The following is an 18,349-nucleotide window of genomic DNA, read 5'->3' as shown; positions in this document are numbered from 1 at the left end:
ATCTGGTTGCTTAGCATATCCTTATCATATGTTATTTGATTCTCATGATCAGCCCCCACAATAAATAGTATATGAAATCATAGCTGACATAGATTAAAGTCATTTAAAAAGGGAAGATACCATTCAAAATGTCTTAACAGGCATTGAGTCCAATGATCTATGTGGCCTCTCAGGTATAAAAGTTAAAGTATCATGGAGATAAAATAACAGATTAATGTATATATTTGTATGTAGGTTAGGGAGGAAACACTACTTGAGAACAGGAACTTATTAGACTGTCCAGCCTTGTAAATTGTCACTTGCCTCAGGTAGGTAACAATTTATGCTGAGCATATAGTAAAGAGTGCTACTTTCCTAAGTGCCTTTCTAAAAGGAGGATGGAATTTATCAAGTTGATACACTTAAAGTCCTCATTTTACTCACTAGACACATATCAGGTGGGACTTATGTCAAAAATAAGCTTTAAAAAGTTAGCCTATTTTATGAAGTTATTTAAACACATTCTTTCCCTCCTTTCTTTTCTGGGGAAGACCCAGATTGGCAACAGGTCATGAGAAAATATTGAGGGGAGGGTGGGTTTAACTGATGACACTTGAATATGGGTCAAATATCTTTAGGATATCTAAAAGCATGCTATAATTTGAAGTCATAATAATATAAAAACATACTGAGATATCACACTAATAAACATGTTAATAGGGGAAGCTGTACGTGTGGGGGTGTATGAGAACTCTGCACTTTCCTATGATTTTTCTGTAAACCTCCAATTGCTCTAATTTAAAAAATGATAACCCAGAACATGTGAAACAATGGTCTCAATGTAAGCAAGCTGTTTAGTATTTTGTTCAATTCCAAGTGCTGCCCTGAAAGAGAGACAATGAAATCAGAGTTGGCTGACCAGGATGGTTCCATCGCTTAACCCCTTTGCCATCTTCTAGGTCTCCTTATCTATTGGCTCCTTCTCATCATGAAATAACCAAAGTTGAGATAACTCCAACCTTAATTATTCTACTAGGTTCTGCATTATCTTTTCTCTTCCTCACAACCAGCATTCTAGAAAGAGAAAAATAAGCCAATCCTTGAAATTTTACATCTTTCCCATTCATTGACTCTAGAAGACCATAATTACCTTCTTCCCCAACTTTCTGAAATATGCTCTCCTGACAGTCAAATTTAAGAGATGGTTTCAGTTTCATATAAAATTTGCTGCTAAGCTGTATCCTACTAATCTTTTCCTTCTTGAGACTACCAAAACCCATTTTGCCATGATCTCAAAGGTTAGACTCTTCTAAATTCTTTGACTGCTTCTCCTGGATCTCTACCAAAGGATCCTCTTTCTTAGCCTGTCCTTTAATTATTAATGTTCTCCATGGCACTGCCTTTTTTATTTGATTCACTACACAATTCACCAACATTTATAACTTCACCTATATAATGGGATATCCACATCTTTCTCCCTGGCACAGACCTCTCTCCTGAGGTCTAGCTCTATATTGCCTGTTGGATGTCTCATAGACACTTCAAGTTCACAATAATCAAACAGCCTTGACAAACCCACTCCTCTCATATTCCCTTTTATGGGAAAAGGAGTTATTATCAACCCAGTTGTCCAAACCAATAACCCAGAAATTAGTTTCGACTCTCTCTTCTTGGTCCTCTCCAACATTCAGCTGATCTCCAGGCCATGCTGATTCTTCCTCCTCAATGTCTTTAAAATCCATCCTCCTCCTTCTACTCTCCCTACACTTCCTCAGCTTAGATATACTTTATCTCTGGCATATCATAATAGTCTGCCTGACTAGTTTTGCCTTCATCCCAACCAGCCTCCATACTGTACCAGACAATCTTTCAAATATGCAGAAATATCTCCAGTTTCTTACTTATCACTTACCAGTTAAAATTATTTAACCTCCCCATCATTGACAGGATAAATCCAAACTTCTCTATGTGCTCCCTGATAAGCTGGTTCTCACCTACTTAATCGTCAACTGCTAAAAAGTAACTCTTCTCTGTTCTCTTCTTGTTTCAATCACTATAAACTGCCTGCCATTCTCTAGACACCTCTCCAGTGGACTAACCAAGGATAGCAATTTGTTAGGAAGGAGTAAACTGTCAGTCAACTTAAATGTCCAAGCAATGGCTTCTGGGCTTATTCCCAGAAGATATTGCAGCCTCAGTAATTAAGGGACTAGATGGCCAACGAGTCACAGTTGGCCCAATGGGAGGATGCTGACAGACACAAGAATGTAAACTCAGGCAAAATGCGGTGAGCATGCACAACTGGGACACTGAATTCACTAGTGGAAAGGGTATGTCTACCTGTCTTCATAGTCCCAAACTATTCTTTTGTCTTTTGAGGATAAAAACTAAGCTATTTGGGTAAAACAAAAACAAAATTAAAAAAAAAAAAAAAAAAGTAACTAAATATTACCACAATGATAACAAACCAAAAAAGCAAAAGACAAAAATATCTCTTGAGGCTCTAATTCTAGATGCAGATAAGTATGTTTTCTTTTTCTTTTTTTGGCAGGGCAGGATCCAGGAATTGAACGCAAATAAGTATGTTTTGATAAGAAAGGTTAATGTCTAACCCAAAGGACATATAATTATGGAATTTTGCTTTTTTTACTTCTATCATTTGGGCATCAGGTTCCTCCTCATGAGCTACTGCTGCCTACTAAGGACCAATTCAAGGTCTGATCCCTCCATGAAGCCTAAACTGTGGCTCTGTTTTCAGCTCAGACACTCCCGTTCCTTTGAACGACCTGAGCCCAGGAAATCTGCACTACTCATCTGCCATTCTTAATGGACCAATGTGCGGTCCTGTTAACTGTTTCCTGAATAATACTGCTCATCTTACTAAGCAGATTAGGAGCGTCCCATAAACATGGCCAGGGCTGCTTTTAACTTGGTATTCCTACCACTCTGTACAGTTCCCAGTATAGTCATTTGAACGAAATGAAATGAATAAAGGAATGAACTAATGAATAATCATTCATAATTTCTGTTCATGATGGTGTCTAACATCATCTAAAGACTAAAACTGGATCTCTCTATATACTATTCCCATTTGTACCAACACACAAAGCAAGCAAGCAAGAAACAAATTTTCTCAGTTTTTTTCAGAAGAAACTTGACTAATATCACTAAGCTTCCATCATAAGTACATCTAAAGAAAACATTTAGCAATTAGGGGGGTAAGACTGCATTTTTACATGTTTGTAAGATGATGTTTGCATGTCTACTTAACCATTGTTCTGATCTTTCTGATTCATGATGCTTTCAGAATAATGAATCTGAAGATTAATTAACATTGACTGAGTATTCAAGACACAGGACATGAGAGCAGTCTGAGGAAAACGATTAAGGCATTATCAGAGGTAAAGCACTCTGCAGCCAGGCAGAGCAGTTGCCACATTTAATGCTCATGCTCTGAAAGCCCCTCATTTTTTACCGGAAGCAGCATATGCACTTCAGCTGATGGTGTTTTATGGTGGGCACAGAAAGTGTGGCTTGTAACAGCACTCAGTAATAGGAAACTTAGCAATGAAAATAAGCTGACAGTTCAGGTACATCAAATGTGCTTATACAGTTTAGGTCTAATTTTCAGGGCAGAGGGAAACTATTCCAGCAGGATCTAATCCATATGGAGAACCACTTACCCAGGATTTGCTTGCTGCTTCACTCTGATCCAATGCACCAGGAAGTGAACAATATTTATATAAATACTGAGTTCTCACACAAAATCACGTAACAACATTGAATTCCCAAAGAAATTAAAATAAGTGGCATTTATAGACTAGGTGAAGAAATATTTACTTCGGAGGAAGTAAAAAAGCTTAAAGTATAGTTTTATAGGATTTTCATCAGAAATTTCAACATTGACATACATAAGGATTTGACTGGTATAAATAAGACCAACTGTGTAACATATACTGCAATATAAAAATCAGCTTCCAGGAGCCTAATATAGATAAGAAGGAAATCCTCAGAGTGCAATTCAGTAGAAAAGAAGTAAGTAATAGTGATCAGTAATTTTCAACAGATTAAAATGCATTACAATTGAGAAAAAAATATTAATGTAGAAGATCTAATAGGTTTTGTTCTATTTGACATTGGACAGAATATACATTCTGGAACATATTTTAGATATGTCATATATAAATACATGATTCTTTTTTTTTTAATGAGGGACTGCCTTACAAATGACCTAAAATAGGCATTAAGTATTCAATCAGTCAAAATAACAATTAAAAGCTTGCAAGAAAATTTGGTTTATTTCCACTCTTATCTTGCTATTTTTGAGAAAAAAAAGTAATAAAAATTAACACTGATACGTCAATATTCTAGGAAAATTTCACATGAATGTGCTGTGCCCATTAGTCCCCCTACCCCGCTCCCCCACCACACTCCCAACTTTTGCCTTACAGGGTTGGGAATATGTCATACATGTGAAAACACGTGCATTTACCTGAGACAGAGACTGTCTGAGCCGTGCCATCTGCGTGTTATGGCCTTTATGATGATCCTGCTCAGAAACCATCTGCTTAAGCTTCTCCTTCTCTATCGCTATGCTATTGAATGCAGACTTCAAAAGAGAATGCACTGGGTGAGAGCGCAGGTAGAATGGGGAGAAAAGTGAGAAACAGATATCAAATGTATCCAGAAATAGACAAAATTATAAACTTCTCAACACTTTAACTTATACACAGGCATTTTCTGGAAAAACTATGCTACAGTTTAATTAAATTTTAGGCTTAACATGGAATATATATAGAATATCTATACTCAAAACAAATAGAGTAGCAGCAATTTATCAGGGTGGAAATTTTAGCACGTCATACCAGATAAGACCACAAAGATTTGGAAGCAGCATAGAAGAATCATTATCAATTCTAAATATCAATATTTATAAATTAATTCATGATTCCTAGAAGGAAAAGGGGACACAAGTTTTACTTTGCCATATTTGATGACAATATCTGAGTAGTTCCAGGTACCATGGAGTCTCATGCAAATGATTTAAAACGATCTAAATATTATTTCCCAAAAGATGTACCCAAAAAAGGAATATTTTATGAGTCCTGCAAGCATGAGATAGGCAGCTGATCTAAAAGTTGTGACTAGTTCTCTTTAAGGTAGGGAATAACAAGTGAGTTACTTACTCAGAGCCAGGAACATCATGATGTCAGAAGTACTTTGATTTAAAAGAAGCAAAAACACACACACTCAAACACATGAACCTCTGTCCCTGCAAATCCAGCAAGCTACAATGGTAAAATCTATGGCAATCTTTTTTATTTTTTATTTTTGGGTGCATGATCCAGGAATCAAACTCGGTTCTCCCGCATGAAAGGTGGGGATTCTCACCACTGAACTACCCGTATACCCATGCTATGACAATCTTTAAGTTTGAAATACAAAAAGGACAATTTCTAATGGCTATCTTTGCAGTAACAGTTTCTACAGAATGCAAACTTCTAAAATGGGTATTTCCTTTTTGGGGGAATGGGGGGGAGGGGTGCATACATGGGCTGGGAATCAATCCTGGGTCTCCCACATGGCAGGAGAAGATTCTACTACTGAACTACCCCATGTACCCCTTAAGGATTTCCTTTTTTGAGAAAGAAGTAGAAGATTTTAGCACAAACATAGTAGCATGGGTAAAGAGGTAAAATGTCAGTATCACAAGGGATCCAAAATCTATTGATTTATGTATTAAGTTCCAGTTGTAACCAATTTAAAGACAACAGCTTGATAGCTGGAATACATTAATACCACTGGTAGCTCTGAAAGCAGACTTTTCACCCATTTTAAAATTCATATTTCCCTCTAAAGAGTTCACACAACAGTCTCAGAAAAGCCTTTTTTTTTCTAACAGAGAAATTGTATGTATATTGAAAAGAAAATATGTAATTTCAACTGAGGCTTTAAAACTCTGTTGAAACTTGGATTTATTGAAAGGTTCAGGATTGCAACCAAACACATAAAGCTATCCTAGGGCTGCCTTCAAATTTACCCATCTCCCTTTGGCAGATGCGCTACATGCAACGCACAGATTTATCTCATTCTACCTAGTGCCTCCCCCATCTCACCTCAGTTAGAAGTAAAAGTTAGGGGATTGTTTGGCAGTAAATCTATGTTATATAAACAAAACAGCACTGATCTAGTCTGATAACAGAATTAGCATCCAGCTAAGAACAAAATGAAAATGTACTAGGAGTAAAATAGCAGGTGGGAGAGAGGGGGAACTGGGTCTTAAAGATCATCATAAAGGTATGATGATCTGGCTTGCTTTAGGACTATGGACTTAAGGAAATATTTTGATAGCACATTTTTTGCTGACGATTTGGGGCTGTAAATGTTTTAGCTCAACATCCCCAGAGATGGCCTCTAATGTGTGTCCCTTCTTTTCTGGAGTCACTAAGCAGTTAGGAATTACGGGCATCTGAAGTGTTTCATTTAGTACACATTTTTGAGAATATTTAACCTCTCACCAGCAGGCAAAAAAAGAAATGTGATTAATTCACAATAAGGTGCTACTGAATGAAAACAATATTATCTGTATCTCTCTCCAGGAGATAATTCATTTTAAAAGATAATACTGGGGGGAGGTTACTATCTTAATTCAAAAAATGAACATTTGGTGACTGTAAGTTAAACACTATGGCAGTAAGAGGGGAGTTAATTGGGAGCCAAGGTTCTTCTTGTCAAATACAGACTGGACTCCTCAGTCCGTCTACACTCACTATCTACCTTCCTATTTTCTGGACACAACTAGTGATGGCTGATGATCACTATTTCACTTACACAATTTTTATCACTAATTGGCAGAAAATTCGTCAGAAAGAAGAGACTCAAAAGTGGGCTCTATTTGAGGGTCTACTTCCCACAAAGCTGTCTGGCCAGCAGAGTGCAGTGGAAGCAACACTGCGCCAGCTCCGAAGCTAGCCCTGAAGACTGGCCGCTCTCACTTATGATCTCTCAGAGCCTTGAGCCTCCTTGTGAGTCCAACTACCTGCTAGAGAGACCCTGAGGGTGTCCCTGAGGTGACATGGAGAGGCAGGGGGCACAGGCAAGACAGCCTTCTAACCATCCTACCAAGATGCCAAGCACACACGGAAGCCACCTTGGAACCACCCAGACCAGACCAGCCTCGGGCGGAATACCAGGAGGTGAGTGCATTCTGAGTAACCCCGTCTCGGAGAACAGAAAAACTGCCTAGCCGGGACTGCCTGAATTCCTGACCCGCAGATTGTAAAGTACGATAAAGTCAATGTTTCAAAAAAGAAGAGACTCAACCAAAATCTATTTCTTTTTTTTCCTTGCTAAAGATAACCAATAAATACATATTAAGTGATAACTAAAAGTTACTGAAAAAAAAAGATGTTGAGTAAGTAAGTAAGTAGTATCTGCCGGGCTGCCTACAATAACCCTTTATTTTTTCCTTTTTTTTGTTTTAGTAACATTTCCTTTATTCAGTTAAAACTATAAACCTGTGAAATGTGTTCTCCCACTATGCAGGCATATATCCTGCTGCATTTTGCATGAAGAACTTCTACCAATATATAAACCATGCCATCTATGTAACATGATCACCTAAACAAAGATAAAAGAATAAATGGCACCTCTCATCAAAGAAGGGAGCTTCTCTAAAGGGTGCACTGTATTGGTTGTTACCTTTCTGCGCAATTAGGCAAAATTCTTCTTGAAGCTTTGTATAATCCGCTGAACTTTCCAGAGGGTCAGTGAGGTGGCTGGGGGGAGTCTGAAATTCAATATCTGCACAAAGGTTGGGGTTGGAGGAATGCAAGCGAACTGGTGACATTGTAGCACTGAAAGGAACCTGAAAGTGGAAGATACAGATTTTTAAAGAGCAAGTGCTTTGGTTCACTTTCTATACAGAAAAGATCACTTCCATTTTTTTTTTTTAAATAATAGATTCTTCTCTGGATGACACACTCAGAGACACTTTGTACTCATCTGTCTTGTAGGTGGTTGGAGTGGGGAGAGGGAGTTTCATTTCCAATAGGTGCTTTAGTATCACCTCTGACTTACTAGGTTTTTACTGTTACAGGAAAAGATGACCACAGAATGATAGACAGAAAAGGCAAAATCCGAGATAAGCTATAACTTTGAACCCACAATTGTATCTAAAAAATAACTGGCAAGAAAACAGCAGCCTGAACTGTGACATAGCTGACCTTTTCTTACAAAATATGGATACTTGTATCAGAGGACTATTTACGCTCATTTTTTTCTGAGCCTGGGACAGGATCTTAAACCAAATTAAACATGTAAAAATTCAGGAGAAGCATATACAGAAAGATTCTCTTGCCCCATAGCCACAAGATACAATGCAAATCAAGTTCAATAACAAATATAATTGCTTAAAGAAACTCACGATTAAATTTGTCACATATTGAAATATATATTATTAATTAGTTTACCTTTATATGTTACACAACTCTCTTTACATGCATGAACATGGCTTATGAACTGCCCAATACTGAAAAGCATTAGGTAAAAAAAAGTTATATTACTAAAGATTTTCCTAAATGGCTAGAGGTACTTCCCTGCCCAGGCTGGATCTGAGTCAAGGCGTGTGATGGGTGGAAGCAAAGCACCTTTCCCTCTCCTTCTAAATGGCTCTTCCTGACATTCAAATGCTGTCAGCCAACATCTTAGAAAACAGAAGTACCAATTCCTTTTGTAAATCGAATCACCAGTAACCTCTCAGTATTCTTTCTGCACAGATGTTCACGACTGTCTTTAAGAACCAGACTCTTAGACTCCTCCACAAGCAGAATTTTTTATAATTTAAATGATAATTCACATCCCTTATCTAACAGGAAATACGCTGTAGGAGAAAGGAACCATGGAGTCATGTCTGATGTATATGTATCCAGGAATCACATCTATTTTTGTTTGTTTTAGGTCTTTCCTTTACACTTCCTGTCAGACTGGGTGTGTGGGGGGGGGGGGCAGGAGGGACACAGAGAGAGGAAGAGAAAGTGCAAGCACGTGTGTGTGCACTGAGGACACAGAGGAAAAATGGAGGTGGAAAGGAAAACCAAAAAATCTGCCTGAGCTGCAGTTTTGGGATATGGGTGAGGATGGCTGAGACGGGGCAGGGGATCTTTCAGATGTAGCTTTGCTCTAGGAGGGTGTTACTTATCCCAAAAGGTAATCAAAGCTTGGTGGGGAAGGAAGTGAGCATGGAGCATTCCCCCTAAATTCAGCTAAGCTGAGCATGTTAATATATGTTATACAAAGCATTTGGCATCTGGATTTATCAAAGTAACTACTGCATCCTTGGCTGCATGGGGTCCCAAGCTACCTGTGCTGGGAGATCTGATATCAACAGCTCGCTTAGCTTAGTAGGCTCAACATTTTGGCTGTTCCAGAGAAGAGACACAGAAGTGGCAGATAAGTCATTTGTGAAAATGAAGTCCATGGGTTAGGTAATCTGCTGGAATCCTGTCAAGGTAACTTCATGATAACAATGACTGACAGAGGTCCTTTTAGGACCTTGAAAAGAATGTGATTTATTTGGAAAAATGTTTGAAGATAGATAAAAGGAGTTTCTGACCTTAACTCTAAGAATGTTAAATCTAGAAAGAGGAGCGAGCCCACAGTCCTCTAGGAGGGACACACAGGAGCCATGGAAGACGTTGGTGGGAGTTAGGGGGTACTGGAGATGAAGACCTGAGGAATTGGGTAGACCAGAAGGTAAGGATAAGGTTTCCTGATCCAAGGAACTATAGGAGCATTTAGAAAAAGGAAAATGGGTGCTGTGGTGAGGGGGGATGTAATACGCTAGGATCACAGTAAAAGGGCTTTATCTTCACTCAGGTGCCCTCAACACTCCAAGGATTAGCGTGGCTGAGGAGAGAAGTCTTCCCTTGAGTAGGTGGGGAAGGGGTCGAAAGAGTTGAAGGAGAGGGTACAATGGGAGGCCATTCTGCTGTGAAGACCCCAAGTTGTCCCTGAGATAATGGTTCTCTATTAAAAGCTGGAATCAGATGTTGAGAAGAAAAACATGTTACAAATTTATATTTTGAACATAATGGAAGTTTAAATTGACAATTAAAACTGTAAAAGTGGTTTCTGTGTGGTACCCACAGGGAAAGGGACTTGGAATGCTCTACTCAAACTGCAATCAAATAGTTCCCTGGGAAACTGAAAACTAATTTTTATATACTTCTGAATGAAAACGTTTATATTGCCTTCTTATTTGTTAAAAGAAGTGTGTGGATTGGGTCAATTTAATTGAGGAATTCATGAAATGAAACAGAGAATACAAATTGGGAATTATTAATCTAATTCTAATTGAATGTCTTTTCAGCCTGGCAACTTATTTACTTAGTTTTTTATTTATCAATTTGGGGTTTATGGGATTCAAACATTTAAGTGGTAACTTGGTTCTCTGTCAGTGATGGCTGGATTGGGAGCTGCCTGCAGCGTTCGTGTTTATACCTGAGAATCTAAGTGCTGAATTTGGACCTTTACACCTTCTAAGGAAAGAAATCCAAGGATTCCTGGGAGTCCTATGGTGGGGAGAAAGCCTGATCCAGGAATGTTCTGGTACCAGTAACTATAGTTTGAAATGGGAATGTTAGGAGATACTCTTCACATCTGTCTTAGAAGAAGTCAAAGTAGAAACAGGATTCGCAGTGGAACTGTGGTGCTGACGTTAAGCAATGGTGAACAAGAAAGGAAAAGGAAAAACACACAGTAGGTCTAAGATAGATTCCAAGCATATACCACTCATATGGTCGAAGTGAAAGGCCCCTGCTGCTGTTATCCTGCATTACGCATACAGGGATTCTTTTGGGAAGAACTGACTGCACTGGGATCCTCAGCCTTCCCTCCAGAGTCACCAGTGTATCAGGTAAGACATGGGGGTGGAGCTGAGGGAGGCAGCTCAGAGGATCCTGCTAGAGTTCACTCTGCTCTGGTTATGGAATCAATGTTGTAAATGCTAGAGGGATTTATTTCCTTGAGTCATTCCCCCTAAATACATTATTAAATGTTGTCAGGGGCTTTTCTCACCACACACATTTAAGTTATTCTTAACTTCTGTGGTCACAGCTACCCTGGGAGGTGGGTATTAATGATTTCTTCTTTTAAAAGCTTTTTCTCTTCTACTCCCAATTATTAAACTCTAAATCCATTCTAATCGAGTAGGTACTAATCCCATGTTATTATGTATATTATATGAAGCTGCAATTTAGAAAAATAGCATAGCAGAAACACAATCATTTTCCTTCATGCCATTTTAGAAGTACAGCATTTAAGCAAACAGTGGTATTTTCTCAAAATTATTGACCTTTTCTTTCCATACTGAGATGCTGCTCCCTCTATAATAATCATTTGGCTTTCTAATTTCACAAATGAAAAATTATGTTTAAAATGATTTAACTGATTATACATGCATCTATTACCTGAATCTGTTACCAGGTCAGTGTCATGTAACTTTACTTACCTGCATTTGAATTCATGCATAAAATATACATTAATCATAAAATCAATTTCAATAATTTGTTCAAATGTTCACAAAATCATCAGTTCCCTAATAAATTCCAAGTCTTTGATTCATTGCAAAATCAAAATCAATTCTGTTTCTCAACAATCCCTCTAAAAACCCAGTTACAAAGCAAGAGTTAAATGCCAATCATAAAGTACAAAAATCGACCATCTTCACATCAGGAGCCATTCTCCTACAATGCAACCAAAAAATTTGCTATTTTTTTCAACAATTCTATTCTTAAAATACACTCCACCATTAGCAAGAACAAGACTGTTGTTAATTAGGAAATGTAGTCTAATAACCATAAAACTAAAATCTATGATTGCTATGAATTCAGTATTCTGTAAAAAAAATTTTCATTGGATCTCATGATTAAGCAAATATGTTTTGCTTTTATCCAGCAAAGAGTTCTTGTGTTGAGATATCCTATTTTATATTCTGTATGGACAATTCACTATTCTAAATATCTATTCAAATTTAAATTCTGGTTCATAAGCCTTATCCATTGAAATACTCTATTCTTATTATATCCATTCTATACTCTTAAAAAAAACACAACAAACCTCTAGGTATGGATTAAACATCATTTAATTTGGTTGTCTTTCCTGTCCATAATCTATTTTCTGATTTTCATTTCAATATTCTTTCCAGACAACAATTTTCCCTTGCTAAGTGTAATTCTGATGCCCCTTTAGAGATGACATCAAAATGCACCTTTTTTTAAACCTCACATTTCTCCATTTTCACATCTTTTTCAAATAGTCACATGGCTACAAAAAAAAAAGCACAACTGATATCTGTAGTGACATGACTTTCTAAGAGAAAAACAAATCCATTAGCAAAGAACCCAAAATCAGTATGGCAGAAAATTAACAATATGATTTAAGGAAATCTCACAGCACAAGGAGCTCAGTTTTGCAATCTTGACTTGAAATTATTTCTTACACTGATAGAAGTAAAGAAGCAGATTAGGCAACAGTTCACCATTACAAAAGTGAACACACTTGTGTGTGGCTCCTGCCTTTCAAAGACAGCAAGGTAACATGTGAAAGCTATGCTGATGCAGAAAAGAAGGCTACTGCCGATGCCCTCACACCAGTGGCACCATTAGAACAGGGGAGACTACATGTACACAGCTTCTCATCCTTAATGAACTCCCATTCGAGATCAAAATCCACTCACTGTTGTAGCCACTGCTGCCGCTAGCCTCTGCCGGCGCCGCGTTGTGCTGAACTGGCCCTTCGCAGGTGGCCCTTCCTGACAGTGAATGGAAGAAGAGAAGGGAGGGAAAACATGGGGTGGGGAAGGGAGAGAGTGGGGTATAGGAGGATGGAAGATCATCAGACAAGGGAAAGGGAGAGTTTTACTGCAAGTTGACTTTTTCTAAATCTTAGCATTGAAAAGAGCTCAGGAGGCATTCATGAGAATAGCTCATGGTTTTCATCACAGGACATCTAAATACCTTATGTCTATTTGCTGAATATAACCCCCTCCCCCAAAAGAGCCAGAGTGTTATAAATTGTTGAACAGCCTGTAATTTATTTTTTTGGGGGGAGGGGGGTGCATGGTCTTGGAATCAAACCGGGTTTCCAGCATGGAAGGCGAGCATTCTACCACTGAATCACCCAACAGTCTGTAATTTCAAGGTAAAGTAAAAGTGCATACTGTTTTTATTCATACAATGTCATGCTATATGCAGTGAAAAAGGTCATTTAATAATTCATAACAAAGAAAAAAATAAGTACTGATGAAACTAAGTAAATAACACGGGAAGGATAAAAGGAACTGGTTGTAATGAGAACCCCTGTTGGCCAGGCAGTTTCTGATATTGGTTCCTGGGAGAAAAAAGTAAGCAAGGTTCAACTTCAACTCCCCAAGTATGCCCCTATTACAAAGCTTGCTAGGATTCAACATTAGGAGTGTGGTGTGGTGTGGTGTGGTAATGTCTACAAAAGCTACGAAAAGCTGAGACTTAGGTTTCATTTGACAGTATGTTCCTTTGCATAATCCAGTAGGAGAATCCTACAGCTTTCTTTCATTTTTTTTCCTTTTTTTGATGGGTGGGATTAGGATAATGCTAATTCCTTCTAACCACCGAGATCTGCCTCATCTGACAGACACTGAATCTTCAAGGCTGTGAGAATAATTTGATCTCCATTTAACTGAGATGTACTTTCTTATGGTCACTTAACCACCCAGATTGAGAGAAAACAGCATGACTGCTTTAGTCCTTTCGGAACAATAGAAAAATATCATTAATTCTTCTACCTCCAAATCTTTTAAAAATTTCCAAATTACATTCACAATTCTTTTCCATCTTCAAAAATCTTCCACATGTATATATCTAAATGTCTATTATACACACATATACACAGTCTGTTCTCTGCAAAAGTTGTCTATATAAAATTGCTTGATTCTTAACACAGCATAAATAAGAAGAATTTATTTTAACTTTTCAGTATAATTTGTAAGAACTTAGACAACCACACATGAATGACACTAGATCATTCATTCGCTACTACATACTTCCTTCCTATCATTCCCATCTCCTCTAATAGCTGGTGTGGGGAGTATTTAATTCATACTATCAGCAACATAGGAAATCTAGCTGCTGTCTCTTTTTAATCATTCCCTCCTTGTTCTCCTCTACCCTATTTAAAATAAACACTTATTGCAGAATGATAATATTGAGATTTTTATTAGAACCATAAAATTTGATGTTTGGAAATAGGAAGTCCTTTCTCTAAAAGGTAATCCCCCAGAGCATTCCAGGACAAATGCTGCCTTAGATGATTTACATGCTGGATTCCCAAGACCTGCTTCCCAATGGCTTTTAGTAGAAAAATGCCCATAGAGGCCCAGAATTCAACCCTCACATTCATATCAGCAGCACAATCTAACTCAAGCAAGAATAAGCAATCGAACATTCAGTATATCATGTTCTTAATTTCTACTTTACTGAGATAAATTTTTTAAATGATTTATTTTTTTTGTATTCTGGATTGCACTCTTTTTCCATGTGAGCATCCCATTATTGCAGCACCATTTGTTGAATTTTTGTTTGTGTTTTCTTTCTTTTGTTAGCTTGTTTATTTATTTATTTATTGGGGGTGGGGTAGGGAGGAGTACATGGGTTGAAGATCAAACCCGGGTCTCCCGCATGGCAGGTGAGAATTCTACCACTGAACTACCCTTGCACCCTTAAAATGATCTATTTTGCACATAGTTTAAAATGACTACTATTAGTACAGAACATTGAATGCAAAGTTCCATGAAACAACAACAATGACAGCAGCAGTAACAACCACCAGGCAGCTCCTTCACTCATAGATGGTGTCCCACAACACAATAGAGGCAATGAAAAATGAATTACTCATTAAAGAGCCTGTCAAGTTGATCACAGCAGTAGCCATCACAGCAAACTCGTTCAAGGAACGAGATGATTATGGACTCAAAACAATACTGCCACCATTAGATTGGATCCTCACAGTCAAGAAACATTTAAAACAGGGTGGAGTGGGCTGGCGGTGGGAGAACCTATGTTTCAAGGTAGGAGAAGGTGGTGGGTACGTTTAGTCCGTGAGAATAAAAACAAAGGCTCTGCATTTCTGTAGGAAAAACGCTGATGAGCTGAGATACTCATTCTGGTGACAGTCACCCCTGGCTGAACTTATGATTCTCCTGTGAAGGGTACATGCTGAAGAAACTTATGAATAAATTCTAAGTAATAAAGAATGAGGCTACGGGTTCCTGGAAGGCCTGTTGGTTTGGACAAGCAGAAAAGGTACACGATGGTACCAGGTGCTGCAGCATTTACCCTTACAATACTATTTGTTTTATCAGTCCAAGTGTAAAAATTCTGGTTCCAGAGTTTTTCTGGGACCAGCTAGTAGTTTACTACCACCCACAAGTCCATTTATTTTCACTTGGAGTTGGAGCTAAATCTCCCACTTTTAAGGGGCAAAATCTTCTTTGGTCTGAGGGTTGAGATGATTTCAATATCCTTTAAAAATAGCTTAGCTACAATCAGAAGGGCCATTTTTGTACTCTATGACAAAACAAAATCAAAACAAGGCAGTATAAATAAAAATTTACAAACCAACCAGCCAATCACCCAAAGATGTGGCAGCAATATGAATAAAGAATAATTTCCTGCCTACAATTTCTTCTGATCACTCGAAAAATCATCATAACTTCTCTGCACATTTCAAAGCATAGCCTGTGACTAGGAAGGGCATTCACAGTTGCAGTATTTCCCTCAGAAAAAAAACTGGGTGATATGGGGAATGTGGTGGCCTCATACAAACAGGGTGCTGGGACACTGTGCTCAGATTCACTGAGAATCACCCTATTCGAGACTACAGCTCCGAACGAGACATCTGTTCAATGGTACACTTCACGAATACAGGACTGGAATAACATCTACCCACAATCGTATATATTTATATGGTGCTGGCCTTCTTCAATCATTTTATTTATAATGGCTGTGATATAACTGGCTAAGATAACCACAGACGCCATTCTTAAAAAGCAGGACAATACCACACAAAACAAAGAAAACAACTAGACAATCATAAGCTCAAAACAAGTAATTGCCTACAGCAATTTTAGGTAATTTTCTTTGAAATAATTTGGCACATTTTGTCCCTACAGTATGAATTTTAGGAATAGAAGGGAACACACACAAAAACGTTAAACAAAGGAGCACAAAAAATTGCATTCATAGAATGTGGGCATTCTAAATTTGACAAAAACATGGCTCCTTAGTGCTTATGAAAGTTTATTTTCAAATACATCAGATTAGCAAGCAGGCAACAGTGTTTGTTATTTACACACTCAGAATTACAATAGACAGAATATTATCAATATAGTCAGAAATAGAGAAGAGTTATTTTGTTATTTAGAAAACACTGAAGAATTCTGAAAATTTTTTTCTTTGACCTTTGTACTAGAATATGAGCTGATTTATAGTGCAATGAAAAGAAAAGGCAAATAAGTATAATTTTAGTAGTGGAGGGCAAAGGTCTATTATAACAAACAGCTAGGAACAAAAGAGTAGAGATTCTGTTTAAAGATCTGAAAGGAATATGATTTATGCCATAAGAGGTTTTAGGAATTTAAAATGTAATAGCTTAAGAGGACCTTACTTTAAAAACTCAAAACTACACATTTCAAATAAATAATTTATTCTAAATAAATTTCAAATAAATTTAACATGAGCCATTATGGCTTCAATTCAGATTGTAAAAGGTGATTGTTGATGGCCAAATGATACATATATTTGTAAAATCACAGAATTTTGTATTGAAAGGAAATTCAGAGATCAAGTTATAATCGTGTCATTTTAGCCAGAAGCAATTAGAAGCCCAGGAAATTTAACTGAAATACAAGAGATTATACTACCAGGACATCACAGTGTTAAGATTAGAACCCAGGTATATTGTTTCTAGTCTTTTAAGTACTCCCATCCTTTTTTTTGATAGATAAAGGTTTGGACAAAATTGACACTTAAAAGGTTCTTTTGAAATCTGTACATATCAATGCATGCGTATTATGACCCACTAGATTTTCAGTTTAAGATTTTTAAGGTGACTTCTGGTAAAACTATATTTTAATGGTTCAAAAGACATGATTGAGACTGAAATGCCACTTGCAGCCACATTAAATAATTTTAGCCTTTCTTTTAAATTCTTTTCACTTAGGCCAGAATAAGAAATATTAACAGATATCCTGCTTTTTTTTGATAACAGTCTAAATATGGCTTTAAAGCAGTTAAGCTGCTCTCTCAATCGAATTTATAATAACTGATATATATTGACTAACAATTTAAAAGTTTATGAAAACACAAGTGAAGTAAAAGAAAAGTCTGTACCTGCAGCTGTATTTTTGCATCTTTGCTGACGCTTTTTGTTCTCCATCGTCTTGTGACCCGCTTGTCTTTCTTTGAAATATCTACACAGTTAGCCTACATTACACAAATAGTTAAAAGCAACAAAGTACTATTAAGTTCATGCAGATGACACAGGTGCAGACAAAGAGAGCACAGCAAGTTAGTAAAGAATGATTGTTAGATACCTATAAGCAAACCAGCCGGGAGACAATGGCATGTCTGATGCATAGTGGGCATTAAAAAGCAGACAAGAACTTAACTATAAAACGTACTTTTCTGATAATCAAAATGAAAATGGTATTAGAGCATTTTTCTTTCCTACATGAAAAGTAGTTAGGAGTATCTAAATTACATTCTTTATGATATCACTTCTAATATAGAACAAACATGGAAGAATGAATGATTCAGGTATTTATTTCTTCTTATCAGTTTGTATTTAAATGTAAAACATTTAACAATGGCCAGCTTAATTAATACAATGACAGAGATTCAAAAATATTGAGTAACTCCAAAATCTAACAAGTCTTCATAGTTACCTCCCTTTAAACACTACCTTATATATTCACAGAACGATCCAGTAAAAATTATGAGAATATCTTAAGTCCAGTTATCAACAGTATTAATATGTTTACCTGCATGTCAGTAAAGTTAGGTGCTGACTGAGTTCTTTGCAGAATTTCCAAATTTTGAAGGAGTTTGCTAAGTTCCACAAGGTTTGACTGGCAGTGGGCAAGGTCTAATAAAAATCAGAAATAAAAATATTCTTAGAATTAGGTGGGGAGTGGAGGTGGGGGTTATAAAAGGGAGTCATTCCAAATTGTTATAAATATGATTACACAGATCCGTATTTACAGGATGATGATACTGACAAGTGAAACAGAACAGACCCTTCTCTGGTTTAGAACCAAAAAACATTGATTATTTTA

General features: G+C 37.2%; 1 protein-coding gene across 9 annotated transcripts in view; it reads right to left on the bottom strand.

The window, feature by feature from the left end:
• Positions 1 to 18,349, bottom strand: part of OSBPL6 (oxysterol binding protein like 6) — a 224,105-nt gene that overhangs the window by 28,841 nt on the left and 176,915 nt on the right. For 5 of the 9 annotated variants that reach the window (XM_077154279.1, XM_077154285.1, XM_077154282.1 and 2 more), the window contains 5 exons: positions 18,056 to 18,159; positions 17,406 to 17,498; positions 12,716 to 12,790; positions 7,681 to 7,846; positions 4,472 to 4,605 (listed from right to left, as the gene is read on the bottom strand). In XM_077154279.1, coding sequence (XP_077010394.1) covers positions 4,472 to 4,605; positions 7,681 to 7,846; positions 12,716 to 12,790; positions 17,406 to 17,498; positions 18,056 to 18,159 — 572 coding nt within the window. The remainder of the gene's footprint in view (positions 1 to 4,471; positions 4,606 to 7,680; positions 7,847 to 12,715; positions 12,791 to 17,405; positions 17,499 to 18,055; positions 18,160 to 18,349) is intronic. The other 4 variants (XM_077154283.1, XM_077154287.1, XM_077154284.1 and 1 more) reach the window with 3 other exon arrangements.

Source organism: Tamandua tetradactyla, chromosome 3 (genome assembly GCF_023851605.1).
Source record: "Tamandua tetradactyla isolate mTamTet1 chromosome 3, mTamTet1.pri, whole genome shotgun sequence".
NCBI classification, from domain to species: domain Eukaryota; kingdom Metazoa; phylum Chordata; class Mammalia; order Pilosa; family Myrmecophagidae; genus Tamandua; species Tamandua tetradactyla.
This window is presented reverse-complemented; position numbering and strand designations above follow the sequence as displayed.